This window comes from Entamoeba invadens (genome assembly GCF_000330505.1).
Source record: "Entamoeba invadens IP1 unplaced genomic scaffold scaff_1105074724831, whole genome shotgun sequence".
Taxonomy (NCBI): Eukaryota; Evosea; order Mastigamoebida; family Endamoebidae; genus Entamoeba; species Entamoeba invadens.
The window spans coordinates 35,106-51,622 of NW_004443803.1; the positions used below are offsets into that span (position 1 = coordinate 35,106).

Below are 16,517 nucleotides of genomic sequence, written 5' to 3' on the forward strand. Positions count from 1 at the left end.
CCTGTTTCTGTTGAAAGTCGTGAATTGATCTGTGTGGGAAACGTCGGCAAAAACACTTTGAAAGTCCAGTTTACCTTTAAAGAAAACAATGAAAAGATGACACTCCGAGTTGAACCCAAAATAGTTGTCATTCCACGTGGAAAAGCAGTTGAATTTGAAGTTTTCATTCAACCAAACTGTTCATGTAAAATAGACGACAAACTTATTTTGATATCTGTTGATATGAAAAAAGGAGAAAACTATGAAATGCCAATTTTTATAAAAGCAGAGACAGAGATGTCGACTCGTTTAGACCCCAATGAAATTAATGAAGAAAAGAAACTTGGCGAGGGGTCTTTTGGAATTGTCTACAAAGGAACTTATCGAGGGAATGTCGTTGCTATTAAGAAGATGAAATTGAACGGAAGTGATAAAACAAAAGTAGACGAGTTTGAGAAGGAAGTCCTAATGTTGGATAAATTTAGGAGTGAATATATCGTCCACTTTTATGGCGCTGTATTTATACCAAATAAGATATGTATGGTCACTGAATTTGCACAATATGGGTCTTTACAAGACTTAATGAAACATAAAAAAACAGAAGAAGTAAAAAATCCAACACGTATTAAGTTAATGTATGACGCAGCAAAAGGATTGGAATATTTGCATAATAATGGCATTTTACACAGAGATATCAAACCAGACAATTTCTTAGTGTTTTCATTAGAAAGTGGAATTGATGTGAACGCCAAATTGACTGATTTTGGGTCATCAAGAAATGTGAATATGATGATGACTAACATGACATTCACTAAGGGTATTGGTACACCTACATATATGGCGCCTGAAGTTTTAAAACAAGAAAAGTACAAGAAAAGTGCAGACATCTATTCGTTTGCTATTACTATGTACGAGTGTTTTATATGGAAAGAAGCTTATCCAAAAGAAGACTTCAAATTTCCATGGAAAATAGCAGAGTTTGTTAACTCTGGTAAACGATTTGATAATACTCAAAACATTTCAAATGATCTGTTTAAACTCATTACAAAGTGTTGGTGTCAAAATCAAATCGAAAGACTCAAAATTGAAGATATCACAAAGAAGCTTCAAACATATCTAAATTAATTAAATAACCAATTCAGAAAGGCACTTTTAATTATATATAAAACAATAAATCAAACAAATAACCCATTCAATTTTTAATAATTAAAAACACAATTTAAATTAAAATAATAATAAAATAATAAAACAAATAATAAATCAAATTATAAATTTATTATTTGTAAAAAAACTTAGAAATATAACAATTGTTTTAAGTGTTTTAATTAATTATATTGTTATTATTAATAAATATGATAAAAAATATTTTTAAGAAGTTATTATGTTCAACTTTTTTGAACTTTTGGACTTCAATTAATTTGAAATCGATGTTTTCGAAATTAAATAATCCAAACTCAATATTATTAATTCAAAGCAAAAAATTCTTTTATTTTTCTGAATTGATAGAATAACCATTGACCTTTTTAAATTAAAATATTTAAAAAATCCATTGGTCTGTTGTTCATTATTAAAAAAGATCAAAAAACTTGAACATTTATTTGTACACAATTAATTAAGTCGTTTATCATAGTAACTATTAATTATTACCCTTATTTAATTACTTGTTTATAATTATATTTTTATTACCCTTTGTGCCATACAATAATATTTAAATCAATATTACAAACTCTGTTTAATCAAATGGCTAACACTTTTGTGAAATCTGCCAACACAAAAGTTTTAAAAGAATTGGACTTTTCTGATCGTCGAGATTATGAAGACTCAATGAGGGGCTTTATTTGCAGTGTTGATGGAGGAGTTATTCCAAGTAACAAAGGTGGTAAGTCTTTTGATGTTCATCACAGTGACTTTCTGTTAAGTACTTGTCCTGAAACAGTTAATCCTTCCTTATGGCGCCAAAGTCAGTTAATCAGAATAGACGGTCTCTTTGAATTGATTCCAAACAAAGTGTATCAATTTAGAGGATACGATGTTGCCAACATGTCATTTATAAGAGGTGAAAAGGGGTGGCTTATAATAGACACTTTATGTTGCATGGAGTCGGCTGCTGCTGGTCTCAAATTGTTACGAGAAAAGGTCGCCAATCTTCCAGTGACCTGTGTGATGTTGACTCATTCTCATGGAGATCATATCAAAGGACTTGATGGGGTACTTGAGAAAGACACTAAAATAGTAATACCCAAAGATATGTTTAAAATGCATTTTGCAGAGGAACTGCTTGCTGGAATAGCAATGGGAAGACGAAGCTTTTTCCAATTTGGAGTGACCCTTGAACACAATGAAAAGGGGTGTTTAGGTGGTGGAGTTGGGACGTATTACTCTCTTGGTCAAATCACTGAATCCTACAACTTTGATCCAAACAATTTGTATGAAATTGGAGAGGATCAAACACTGACTATTGATGGTGTAGAAATTGATTTCATGTATACTCCCAACGCAGAAGCACCAACAGAGATGATGATGTACTTCCCACAATTAAAAGCAGTTTGTACTGCCGAGGAAATTAACAGGACTTTACACAACTTATACACCCTTCGAGGTGCTGTTGTTCGTAATGGTAAAGATTGGTCGAAATACATCGACAATTTGTTGGACAGATACTCTGAAAATGTTGAGTGTTCATTTGGTTCACACACGTGGCCGACTTGGGGAAATAAAAACATAGTAGAGTATTACGAGAAGCAGAGAGACATGTACAAGTTTATACACGACCAGACTTTGAGACAAGCAAATTTGGGAACAACAATCAATGAGTTGCCAGAAAAGGTAAAGTTACCAAAGACTTTAACTTCAGAGTTTTATAATAGAGAATACTACGGCACTGTCTCTCATAACACAAGAGCACAATATCAACTTTATTTGGGTTTTTATGATGGAAATCCAGCGAATTTGAATCCGCTCACACCTGTAAAATTAGGAGAGAAATATGTCGAAGCTATTGGTGGAGAAGACAAATGCATTTCAATGGCAAAAGAGTCATATGAGAGTGGGGAGTACCAATGGGCTATTACACTACTTAATAATGTCGTTTTTAAAAATCCACAGAATTATGAAGCCCGAAAACTGTTGGCTGAAATATACAGACAAAACGGTTATATGCAAGAAAGCTCAATTTGGAGAAACTGTTACTTGACAGCAGCATATGAACTGGAACACCCAATGCAAAAACAGGAAAAACTTCAAAGTGCCCTTGCAAGTACTTATTTGCTCATGAAGTTGCCATTTAATTACTTCTTTGACTTAATGGCAGTTTCAATGGAACCAATTGCTGTTGAAAATGTTGATGCTATATTTAATATTGAGTTTGAAGGAATAAAAGAGTTTGGAAGTGTTATATTGAAAAACTCTGTTTTGAACAACAGAGACCAAAGAGACAAACACCCAACATTGTCACTGAAGTGCAAGAAAGCAGATTTAGTTGATTTAATTGTGAAGAAAATTAACAGGGAAGAATTCTTGAAAAAAGAAGGCGTCACTTTGGAAGGAAAGAATGTTGAAGACTTATTTACTTTCGTGGATGCTATCAAAATTGCCACTCTAGATTTTAATATCATCGAGCCTTAATTAATTCTAATTTTTGAAGTTAAATTTGTTGACTGATATAATTTAATAAATTACATCAAAATATTATTTATTTTCTTCTTTGTAAAAAAGTACAAAAGGTTGTTATGCTATTTTTTTCAGCACTTTTTTACCAGAAAAGATTGAAAATATTCATTATAATGGAATATGACAAAAACATATTAAAGGATTTAAACTGATAGTATTTAAAAACAAAGTTATTTAATTTAGATTATAAAATTGAATTAAATAAAAAAGTTAAAATATTGAATATTTGATTATCCCATTATATAATGACGGGTAAAATAATAATAGTAATAATACATCAATCACTTTTTGGTAATAAGTATTATAATTTGGATAAATTGCGTTCTTTTCTTTTAAATTTTGTGGAAAAGGCGCAAATAATGACTTACAATAATGACTTAAACCAAATAAAACCAATAAAATCCACATTCAACCACCATACAGAAATTGCCACTTCTTATTTTCATTTCCAAAAATTCTTAATTGTGTACACGTCACCAATATAAAACTGGTTTATACGAAACAAAACAGTTTTTTTGAAGATATTTAGACAACAACTTTTGTCACTAAACAATACAGCAAAATCGTCTTTGAATCCAATTATGACTGACTTAAAAACTAAAATAGAGGCAATAATAACTCCAAATAACAAACCCTTCAAGAAAACCACCGCTCTTTATAAGAGTATTATTTACAATATAAACTCCACTTTTTAACCATTTGAATATAATGCGTATCGCTCTCATTCAAACTGACGTCTTCCCAACACTCGAAGAAACTTTTTCACAAATTTCAAAGTTAGTTGAAGAGACCCCCTCCGGCTTGTATCTTCTCACAGAAGTTTTTTCAACTGGGTTTTGCTTCTCACTTCCCGACATCGCACACAAAAATAGTGGTGACGATGTCGTCGATCGTCTTCAAGTAATTTGTGTAGAGAAAAATTGCTGTTTCATTGGTGGCATCTTAGTCGAGGAGAATGGCAAATATTACAATCGTGTGGTTATAGTAGACAAACGTGGGTTGATAGCGACATATGACAAGTACCACCTTTATCGACTTGGTTGTGAAGATTCTTTAGTCAATGGGAGTAAGCGAGTCATCTTCAAATATCAAGGAATTCGGATGTTGATAGTAATATGCTACGACCTCAGATTTCCAGCCTTTATACGATATTCAGAAACTAATGACTATGACATCATTATAAATCCAATTAACTACGGAGAAAAGGTCTTTCAAATAGCTGACCACTTTGCTGCGGCTCGTGCACTTGAGAACTCCGCGTGGATTTTTTGCACTAATCGAATAGGAAAAGATGGACTTGGTATTACATATAAAGGGAAGTCGTTTGTATATAATCACCTTGGTATTAAAGTCGCAGAGGCGGGCGAAAAGTGTGAGGCAATTAGTGTCAATTTTCATAAGAAAGAAGTTGAAGAATACAGACGTAAAATAGGGTTTGGAGAAAATTTCGACAAATTCAATTTCGAGAAGGAATTTGAGACTGTTGTTGTGGAGTAATTTTATGAGTATTTTTACTTTATAAATGATATATTTAATATTTATCATTTAATATAAAATTTTATTACAAAGAAAATAACAACTTTTTAATGAATAACATGAAATGGTTTTAAAAAGTCAAGAATCAAACCAATTGGCACTCTCCTTTATTTTGTTTTCTCTTTTCTTGTTTGAACGTATCACTGTAATAAGTCGAAATTATATTTTCTTTTAATTGTTTAATCCCACTTCCAGTTTTGTTCGAAACTTCATAGTAACTGGCATTTGATGAATGTGAAATATTATAATATTCATCATATGAATAGACCCTTTCTTGTAAATCACATTTTGTTTCGACGAGATATTCGCGGCAGTAATAATCAGTTAACCTACATCCATAAGAAAGCCATTTATTGGCATGTTCAAGGGATTCCTTTATGTCAAATGAAAAAATGCTAATTAATGCATTTGCTTCGTGCAAATATTTCTGACTTTGGTCCGAATCATCTTTTATTTCGCGGTAAGACATTTCAAAGTCTGTGTTATTGAAAGAGATATGTTCTATTATCTTATTTTGAGTATTTATTATATTTATATTTAATGAATGGTGGATGATAATGAAATAAAACAATTAAAATAAACATACTAATTCTTCTTGAAATGGTATAACTTTGTCTGAAAACAACAGACCCATAAAGCTATGAATTAAAGACGTCATTCCAACATTATCGTCACCAACAAAACAGCATTTGATGTGCGATTCTTTTGAATTACTCATGTTGATATATAAGTTCTTTTATTTTTTTAAAAAAATTATGAATTTGGATCACAAAAAACAATCCATAATAAAAACATTGATATTTTAGTATTTGTAAACATCAAATTGTTTTTCGTTTGTAAATAAAATAAGTCCAAATTATTTTAATTGGTATAATTATTTTTTAAAAAAATGGAATATTGAGATTATTGTTATAATTGCATATATTAATCAATGAACTTTATTTGTGTTTTAGTTTTATTAACTAAATGACCTTTAACATAAATAAAAACTGATTTTCATTAGCAAAAAAACTTTTTCAAAATAAAGTCAAAATTTTGATTTTTGTAATGAATTTTAATAAATTCTTTTGAAAATATACAAGAAATATATTGAAACTTTTAGAAAAATATACATTATTTAAAATTGTAATGTATAACACCTCTGTTTCTTTTATTTATCAATAAAATGTTTTTTTGAAGTTAATGATCAACTTTTTTTTTAAAAAAAGTTGTATTTTTAAAAATAATATTGATTGTTATTCCAAATCGTTTCTTTTTATTTTTAACAATATTAATAACATTTGAAATAATAATTAAAATTTTATTTATGAATTATCTAAATGAATGTTATATATCAAAAAATCAAATTCAACAAAATTTGAAATTTTATTACTTATATTTTTATAATTGACAATCAAATGCATTTTTGTTCACATTTTCAACACATTTGTTAAAAGTTAAAAAATACAAACGATTACATTACATTACATTTTTATTTAAAACTATACAAATAGAATGGTATGTTTTGAGGTTAAATCAGCTTTTTATTTCCAAAAACTAAACTTTTTTTACTATATGTTTTTATTATTAGTTGTACTGTTTGCACATGTTTATTCTCAACCATCCGATGTTACAGAAAACATGAGAGGAAAACTTTTTACATGTACATTAAAAGGTGGAGCATCGGTTTTAATGTTAGAAAAAGCTCAAACAAAAGTTCCCAATTACCCAAACATTTTTGATCAAAGGTTTATTGATGCAATCAAGGAAATGCTTGAATTACTTATCAAATTAAATAAATTTGCAAAAGAATCATATGACCGAATGCGTTTTGACGGTGATGCAGTCAGAGAAGTGGCTAATTTTGTAGTTCAAGCTTTTGGAACAGAAGGCAATTTGTGGTATTTATTGAATCGGTTATTTGCAAAACTTAATGCACTTGAACATTCAGAATTACCTCAACAAGAAAAAAGTGAACTTCAACTGCAGTTATACCTAACTCCATCTTTGTTTGATGCCTTATTTAATATTTTCAGAAAACTTGCAAAAAGAAAAGAATACCGACACGAGGTTATTGTACGACAAGCTGCTGATTTATTGAAACCATATAGTGACAAAATAAAAGCAGACGAAAAATTGTTTAAAAACACATTTGGAATAACTGAGAATAAACAAAAAGAACTTGAACCTGGTTATTATGAACAAGTTGCTGGTGCAACTATGGTAGGACATGTTCAAGAATATTTTCTTTAAACAAATAAACAAATCATATTTATTTTTAACATCTTATTAAAAAGTTATTTCTACAACTTTAAATTTGTTAATTATTTAATTATAAAAAACACAACACAGTGATAAATTATAGTTCCAAAATAATTTATTTATTTCATCATTAACTCCTCCAAACGATGAACCAAAACATCCGCTTTTATTCTATCCTTTGGGTCTTGTTGCCAACAATCTTTAATAATTTCTTGGAAAGGGATGTCCAAGTCTGAAATATTTGGTCTTTTCCCACTTGCAATTTCATCTGCAATGTCCCATGCCTTTGGGTACAATTCTAAAGGAAATACATTTCCCCATCTGAAAGTTTCTGCCATAGTAATAGCAAATGAATAGATATCCGATGCTGTTTTGTACTTTTTCTTATTTAACAACTCCGGAGACATAAATTTCGGTGTTCCAATTCCCTTAGTGAATGTCATGTTAGTCATCATCAAATTGATGTTTCTTGACGCGCCAAAATCAGTCAATTTAGCATTCACCTTTTCATTTTCGTCAATAGAGAATATTAAGATGTTGTCTGGTTTGATGTCTCTGTGTAAAATTCCATTTTCGTGTAAATACAAAATTCCTTTAGACGCGTCAATCATAAATTTCAATTTCGTCATTTTACGTGGCTGCGTTAATCTTTCTTTATTAATAAAGTCTTGGAGACTTCCATTATTAGCAAATTCGGTGACCATACATATCTTACTTGGTATAAATACAGCGCCATAGAAATGGACAATATATTCACTCCTAAATTTGTCTAACATGTTCACTTCATTTTCAAACTCCTTCATTTCATCTACACTTCCCGAAGAAGCTTTTATTCGTTTTATAGCAACTGTGTTCCCTCTAAAATCACCTAAATAAACTATTCCAAAAGACCCTTCCCCAAGTTTTTTAACTTCTTTTAACTCATCTGGATCAAGTCGACTTGATATTTCTGTTTTACATTTTAAAGAAACATTTCCAGACTTCTTAGTGCCTTTCTTTAACACACAAGAGATAATTGCGATTTTGTCTGATATCTCACACGTGCATAAAGGCTTTATAAAAACTTCAAATTCACAAGCTTCGCCATTCTTTAACATTGATATTTCAGGCGTCACACGAAATTCGTATTTTTCAGAGTTGCTTTTACTTGTAAATTGCACTTTCATTGCATTTTTCGACTTGTTTCCAATGCATATCAAATCTTTAGTTTCCGTGCCTATTTTGAGGTCGTTTTCTGATTTAAATAACGTATTTTTGTTTGATATCAAATTTGAAGAAATTGTATATGGAAAAGATATGTTCGATCGAGACATTTTGAACACGCAAATTGTGTTGTTGTCCATTTCCGAATACTTTTTCCTCACCAAGAAATTCACAATAAAAAAGATGAGAATGAGAACAATAGAAATAAAGAGTAATATAACTATTATGATCACTATTATGAACCATACAGGCACTTTATATTTACAATATAAGCCATTTTCACCTGGAATGTACCACCCACTGCATTTGGAACACATCGAATTTTGTGTTTCAATACAATTTGTGATATTATCCATTGAAGTGCAATTTTGACCGTCTAAAACGAAGTTGGTTGGACATGAAGTGCATCCAATTTTGTTATCACATGTCAAACAAGACTCTTCACATTTTTTACAGTCTCGTTTTCGATAGGTGTAATACCCATCTTGACACTTGGAACATCCGAATGAAGTCGCGTTGTTTAGACACCCTTCTATGGAAGATTTAAGTTGACATAAGTTGTCAATTGTCATGTAATAATCCTCTTTACATGTGTAACACATACTTTTGGATTGACAAGATGAACAGGAAGAAATACATGGGAGGCACTCTAACCCACTTCGATATGATCCATCAAAACATGAAGCACATCCAGTCCCAGAACTTAACACATCTTTACATCCAGTGACTTCCAAACATACATTATTTTTAAGGTAATATCCACTATGACACGTCACACATTTCGAACTCGTTTTATCACAAGTTTGACACGTTTCATCACATTTCTGACACTGAAAATTGTCGTCTTGAAAATATCCAGACGAACACCGAAGACATCCATATACAGAGGGATATGTGCAATTTTCTATTGAAGAAGAACACTTTCCAGAACTATTTGGATAAAAATCGGGTTTACACTGAATACACCGATTGTTCAAAAACATCTTTGGAAGGCAATTTTCATCATCTACAATACAAAGTCCATTTTGGTCTTTTTCTGCACATAAGTTTTCAATGCAACTTCCATTAAACAAATTGTAATTTGAAGAACATTGTTGACATCCTTTTGAATCACAAATGTCACAATTTAAAAATGTTTCTGAGCACTTGACACACTTTTGATTGGTCAAATAATAATTTGTGTCACACGACAGAATTTTTGTGTTAGAAGACAAAAATGCATTTTCTGGTACTTCACATGTTTTGGTATTTTCATTTTGAAAAAAATCAGTTTCATTGATTTTTACACACATTTCACATTCATCGAGAATTGCGCGTTCACAATTTTCATCTCCAAAAACTGAACATTTTCCATTCAAAATAATTTGATTTCCTCGAGTCGGAACGTAGCACAAATTTCTTGCAGAGTAATTACAACAAGATGGTTTTTCAACACAGTTGCCATTTTCTAACATATAACCTTCGATACAAAGAACACATTGATTGTCTTCATCCGATGTGCATTGAAGACAATTTGTATCTTGACAACTTGCACATGTATTTGTTGTTTGATCGTAATAACCTTCTTTACATACAACAATTCCATTTTTTAAATTAGTAATCATACCATTTTTGTAGTAACTTAATGAACTTGAAGTTTGTGTGTTTTGAATTATAAAGGCGCCTGTTGAAGAAATAAAATATTCTCCTTCCATTGTATTTATAATCATAATTTTTGGAACTTTAGTTTCATCTAAGAGTTGTATTGTAAATAAATTGGCAGTATGAAAATTAATGCTTGTATCATCCATTTGGAATCCTATCAATGTATCACCTGGAGATTTTGTATACGAAGAACTAATTCTGATATAATTGGGGATTGTTACATCAACTAGTTCTACAGTGGAAACAGTCAACGAAATTGGATTAACTTTTATTGTACCATTAAAAGAGAATTGCAAGGTCAAATCATTAATTTTTTGTTTGGGAATAAGAACACACTTATTGTCAGTACATGGGCAATGGGGATTGTTATATACCGTCACTTCATTTAAATTGTTTCCTTCAAAAATGCATTCAACATTTTGATTACTTCCAAATCTCAGTAGTTTCTTGTCTGAAAGTAAAACAAATCTTTTGTCATCAATTTTTTCATCTATCGGACTTTTCATTGAGACATAATCAAATTCTTCAGAAGCTTCCAAGTTTAAAAAAGTTGATAAATTGATGGCAAATGGATATACAAAAGAAAACACGGGGGTTTCACTCGGCTCTCGATTTTCCACTGTAAAAACTACTTTTTTAGTTACATAAGTATCAATGAGATGTTGATTGCATAATACAGCCGCTTTATCTTTTATAATAAATTGTGTTGTGTTCTCTTTTATTGCCATCAAAGTCATGTTTTGTGTTATAAACTGAGAGTTTTCATTCATTTCAAGAATTCCAGCATGTATAAAAGTATCAACTCGAATCGACGCGTCTTTATTCATAACAACAGTCCCATAGTAATTCCCAAATTCATTTCCAATGATTGAACTCTCTTGATTAAGATATAAATTAGATCCGTCGCTTGAACTCACATCACAATCAAGAATTTTGCTCTTATCATTCATTGTTAAATTCCCACTTATTGCAATTTTGACATTGTTGTTTGTTTGAAATTTCATTATTTTTGAATTTTGAGTCATCATCATTATAGTTTGGCTATCTAAAGTAATGTCCGTGTTGATCTTTATTATTCCATTATTTTTTAAAGACACTTTTGAATTTGATATAAAGTTCTGACACCCAACACTTTGACATAGAAGTCGTAATTCAGCTGTATCAGCTATAATAAAACTGGAAGACATATCAATTGAATCTTTAACAAGTAGATAAGAACCGGTATATATCTGAATCGAATTTTTTGTATAAACGGTTCCATCAACATTTTTGTTTAAGAACAAATTAGTTTCAATATACGCTGCATCACTTAGTAACAAATCCGCATCAGCAAGTATAACTTGATTCACAATCATTTTCACCGAACCTATCAAAGTAGTTGATGACGTATGTGTTAAGTATGCTATTAATGACTTCTGTTCTGTGCCAACAATTTCAGTGGAAGTGTCGATATAAAGATCTCTCGTAACGTTTAAATAATTAGTACCTGTTTCAAAATAAGAGTACAGTTTAGATCCATCACCAAAGTAGTTATCAATTGACATAAAGTCGAAAACACCAAAAATAAGAGTTGCATTTGTCATTGTAATGAATGCGTCATTACTTTGGTTCAAAAGTGGAATTGTTAAAGTAAAATTGTTATTCAATGTCAGTGGTTTGTGGAGTTCATATCGTTCTACCACTTTGGAAGAAATCCACCGACTGTTAAACAAAGTTAAAGAGACGTTATGACCAATTCTTAAATTTTTGACATCTTCAAAATGTGGCATTTCCTCTGTCGAGTCTCCATATAAATTGAATTTGACGTTCACGTTATCTAGAAATTTTAACATTCCATTTCTGATGTTCTCTGGAAATTCGGTCATTCCATAGAAAGATATGGTGTACGGTTTTGGTGTAAATGGTGGCTGGAAAATGATTGTATTGACACTTTTGAAACAAGTTGTGAAGCAAACTCCTGATAATATAAAATTTTGGGTTATTGTTATTTCAGTCGAAGTTGAGTACCCGTAATCCTCTTCTTCGTCAAGTATACAAGAATCTTCACAGTCTTCTTCACCAACATAAATTGCATTCACACAAAGGCACAAAAATAAGATGTTGATTATCATAAATATCAAATCTTAAGTGTTTTTAAAAGATTATAAACCAACTTTTTTAAAGCAAGAAATAACCCCATTCGTTTTAATTGTATTAATTGATTATTGAATAATTAAATACTTTTGATTATTACATGTTTTGTTGATTACTGTTTTTTATATTATAAAAATATAATATATTATACATACTTAACAACAAACCATGGTTATACTGGGGTTTAGAACAAAAAAGATTGATTGGGAAGAACATAATTATTAACTATAATTAGTAAATATAAAAATTTTAACTGATTTATTTTTTTTCATTGTTTTTAATTAATTAATCTACTGATATATTAAATTATTAAACTTCACAATTCTGAATTGGACAACAATTATTTAAATAAACAGTTTTAATAATTTTTTGCAAATAATTATATAAATAGTTAATAGTAAAATAAGCTATTTCCATTTATAGAACAACTATAATTGTTTTCCAATCTGTTTTTTATGTAAATTAAATAACAATTGTGAAGAGTGATTATTGTAAACATCACGTTTGATTAAAAATTGCTATTTGAATGAAATTTACAAAAACTCAATCTTTAAAAGGTATTTATTTTGGTAAAACTCAACTCCAATAACTTCTTGATACATTAAAATAAATTTGTCATTTATTTAATAGAACATAAAATGGATTTTTTAATTATTTAATTAACTTTGAAGTTTTAAGTCTTTGAAACTATAATTCAGTTGTTTGTTCTGTCTCTTCTTGAATTAATTTTGCAGTTTTAGTCATTTCTTTTACAATTTCAGTTAATTTGTCGAGTTCTCGGTCTTGTTCTTTCGGTATATCTTGTTTGGTTTGGAGTTCATTGTTGTTCATTAAAGTTTTTTTATCGAGTTTTAAAAAAGTTTTTAATATTTAGATAAAAAGAGCAAGAGTGTTCACACCAATTTACCTACGTTTATTCATTTGTAATTATGACTAAATATCTTCTATAAGAATTCACTCTTATTATTTTCTTATTATTAAGGTAAAGTGACTTAATTAAATAAACAAAAAAATGTGTATTTTTTAAAAAATATATAATCACACTAAAATTTATTTTGATTATAATTTCTTTAATATGATCAATATTATTTACGAAGGGCTTGACAAAATTTACTTAAATTGAGAAGAATATAATATCGTTTAAAATAGAATGCTAACAAAAAAACAACTTTTTGTTACTTAGCAAAATTAATTGGTGTATTTTTATTTATTTACATTTAAAATATACAATAACAATAATATTAAAACACAATATATCAATCGTATCTTAAAAAGATAACAAATCATTCATTACAATTCAACCATCTATTTGATAAATTCAAAATACTGATACATTTAAATCAACCAATTCTTCAATTATTGTTTTAACAATAAATAAGATTAATTAAATGTGAAATTACAAAGACATTTCTTATATGTGTGGTGTTAATCAGCGAATTTTTACAAACAACAAAATGAAATTTTGACTTAAAATATTGAAAAATAAAGTAACTTAATTTCACATATAGAAATTCATTGCTCTTTGTTCTAGTCTTGCAGACTGATTTTCAGTTGCCTTCATCGATACAGATGAAACTGTTTGTTCCATAGGAGCTGTCATTTCCGGTTCACTTCTCTTCGATCTAACAATTTCTTTTTCTTTCCTTTCCTTGTCCTTTGAGCTAAAAAATGATCCAAAGAACCCTCCGCGTGCCGACGTTGTTTTCTTTTTGACACACTTTTCCATAGGCATTGCCATGCAGCATTTATCCATCATTAACATATCATCAGCGATTGAAAGCGTATCACGCTCTCCTCCAATAAAATTATCTTTAAAAGTGACTGCAATGTCACTTTCTTTGACCATTTCAGTTCTGAGTTGCTTCAAGTTTTCACACGTCAAAAAGATAGAAGGAACGTCTTTCAGTTCGTCTTTGAAGATTGAATCAATTTGGACTGTTTCAATTTGTCGTCCGTCAGTCTGCTTCTTGACTTCTTCTTTGACCTTTTCAGCCTTCTCGTTTGGTGGGAGTGCTGCAAAATCGGGACTTTTTGCCAACTCTGCTTTGACGTCTTCGAATATCTTCTTCATTTGAATCTCCTCGATGGCGCCGTTTGTGATCAAATCGCCCAACACACTTGCAGATGAGAGTGCGGCGTATTGCCCGCCAGTGAGTTGTGATGTTGCTCTCATCAGTGTTCTGAAATATGGGACACTGAGTGGCTCAGCACCAACAGAATAGATGACAATGTCCTTCTTCATGCACTCTCGAAGCACTTCAATGAAGTCTTTACCACACGGACACCCATCTGGAAATCCATCACCACAACACCCAAACCCATGTGGTGGCGCATCTGCTATCCAAACCAACACTTTCGACGCATTTTGGCGATATTCCAATTTGGTCACTTCATACAACCCACAGGATACAGACTCGGGGGTGTCTCCACCGCCTTGTGCTTGCATCTGATTGACTGCAGTTTTGATTGTTTTCATCGAAGAAGTGAATTGAGTCACTCGTGTTGCAAACGTGTCGTCTTGTGGGGGGTGGTCGCGATACTCCACCAACGCAAATTGGACATCACATTTCTCTTTTTGAGTGATTGTCGTGATGATCGACTCAATGCTCTGTTGTGCAGCATGGAGGTACGACGACATGGAGCCAGTCGTGTCACACAAAAACACCAAATCTAACTCAGACATTTATTTGTTTTTTGAGTTAATTCAGTCTTTAAATTAGTATGTTATTTGTTATGTTAAAACATCAATGATTTTATTTCAAATAAAAATAAAGTTTAGACATAATAGATGTTTGGTAAATTATTATTAAAATTGAATATATATTTTCAATTTAACTTTGTTTATCAATTTTTTAAATGTTAATAATGTGATGATTTTATTGAGGTTTTGAACTTAAAAATATCAAAAAAGTTAAAAAAACTAAATAATATTTTTAAAATGTTTGATTTATAAATTTTATTAGAATCAATTTTAATTGTTTAGAATAAGATCTTGTTTTTACAATTCTGTTTTTGAACATTGAAATAATGAATGAAATTAATAATAATTTAGATGTTTGTTGTGATGATAAATATAAAAATCAATGAAAAAGTCAATAACTTTCAAATGAAAAAAACAAAATTAAATTTTCATTTACATTGTTGATTTGTTAAGTGAAAAATCAATGTATTATTTTTTCAGTAATTATTTGATATAAAATTGTTTTTTTAAATAAATTTGTTATTTGATATCACTGATTTTTAATATACCTATTACAGTGCTCATTAATTGCATTACAAAAAATAAAGATTGATTAATGAAAATTTACTTATAAAACTCAAATATTAATTATGTGTATTAAAAGTATAATTCATTATTATTTTTTGTTTAAATATAATTTTCATATATATAAATATTTAGTTATTATGTTTATTAACAAATAACGTTAATGGGCAATTACAGATTGAATAATTATATACAATTTGTAACATGATAGTCGAATATTTTAGATATAATAATTATATTACAATTTGATTTTTTTATTCAGAATAAAGACAATATAAATTCTTTTGACATTAAGTTTGTATTAATATATACATATAATATTTCTTATTAAAAATGAAACAAAAAGTTGTTTTTACAATATTTTAAACATTGTACAATGCTATATGCTCAGAAAATTTAATTGAACCGTTTAAACCAGACTTATTATATAATTTCGGAAATTCATTCCAAAAAACTGATTCAACTATTCCGTTTTTTTACACTTATTAAACAAATTCAGCAATTTCATTGAAATTAGATAAAGTTTTTGTATAGATAAGATTGTTAAGAGAAAGGACGGACATGGGGACGAAGGACGGGAATATAGGCCGAAGGATGTCCATTGTGGTTTAAGGATGTCCTCCCGCTATAAAGGGCGTCCTTTATGTGTATATGGTGTCCTTTCTATTATTTTCGTGTCCGCGGCATTTTTTATTCATTATTAAAACTATATAACGAAGTATATTTTTATTATAAATATACAATCAAAAAATATAATTATTTCCAAAAATAAATTAATTCAAAGACAAAAACTATTTAACAAGTAATTTTATTATATATTAATGGTTTATAAAAAATTATCATTTTT

The 16,517-nt window shown here is 29.7% G+C and overlaps 7 protein-coding genes across 7 annotated transcripts; 4 read left to right on the forward strand and 3 right to left on the reverse strand.

The window, feature by feature from the left end:
* On the forward strand, positions 1-1,104 carry EIN_412310 (tyrosine kinase, putative; the record flags this gene model as incomplete). The annotated part of the gene is made up of 1 exon (XM_004262085.1): positions 1-1,104. A coding segment is annotated over one exon (1,104 nt), but the record flags the coding sequence as incomplete, so codon positions are not given.
* Positions 1,105-1,719: 615 nt separating this feature from the next.
* On the forward strand, positions 1,720-3,603 carry EIN_412320 (hypothetical protein; the record flags this gene model as incomplete). Its single annotated transcript, XM_004262086.1, has 1 exon — positions 1,720-3,603. The coding sequence occupies one exon, from the start codon at positions 1,720-1,722 to the stop codon at positions 3,601-3,603; it is 1,884 nt and encodes a 627-aa protein (XP_004262134.1).
* Positions 3,604-4,356: 753 nt separating this feature from the next.
* On the forward strand, positions 4,357-5,145 carry EIN_412330 (hypothetical protein; the record flags this gene model as incomplete). Its single annotated transcript, XM_004262087.1, has 1 exon — positions 4,357-5,145. One exon carries the CDS (start codon positions 4,357-4,359, stop codon positions 5,143-5,145), a length of 789 nt encoding a protein of 262 aa, XP_004262135.1.
* Positions 5,146-5,269: 124 nt separating this feature from the next.
* Positions 5,270-5,902, reverse strand: EIN_412340 (hypothetical protein; the record flags this gene model as incomplete). Its single annotated transcript, XM_004262088.1, has 2 exons — positions 5,270-5,692; positions 5,771-5,902. The coding sequence occupies 2 exons, from the start codon at positions 5,900-5,902 to the stop codon at positions 5,270-5,272; spliced, it is 555 nt and encodes a 184-aa protein (XP_004262136.1).
* Positions 5,903-6,804: 902 nt separating this feature from the next.
* EIN_412350 (hypothetical protein) lies at positions 6,805-7,416 on the forward strand (the record flags this gene model as incomplete). The annotated part of the gene is made up of 1 exon (XM_004262089.1): positions 6,805-7,416. The coding sequence occupies one exon, from the start codon at positions 6,805-6,807 to the stop codon at positions 7,414-7,416; it is 612 nt and encodes a 203-aa protein (XP_004262137.1).
* A 128-nt stretch (positions 7,417-7,544) lies between these two features.
* On the reverse strand, positions 7,545-12,137 carry EIN_412360 (protein serine/threonine kinase, putative; the record flags this gene model as incomplete). Its single annotated transcript, XM_004262090.1, has 1 exon — positions 7,545-12,137. The coding sequence occupies one exon, from the start codon at positions 12,135-12,137 to the stop codon at positions 7,545-7,547; it is 4,593 nt and encodes a 1,530-aa protein (XP_004262138.1).
* A 1,766-nt stretch (positions 12,138-13,903) lies between these two features.
* EIN_412370 (hypothetical protein) lies at positions 13,904-15,088 on the reverse strand (the record flags this gene model as incomplete). Its single annotated transcript, XM_004262091.1, has 1 exon — positions 13,904-15,088. One exon carries the CDS (start codon positions 15,086-15,088, stop codon positions 13,904-13,906), a length of 1,185 nt encoding a protein of 394 aa, XP_004262139.1.
* Positions 15,089-16,517: the final 1,429 nt, after the last annotated feature.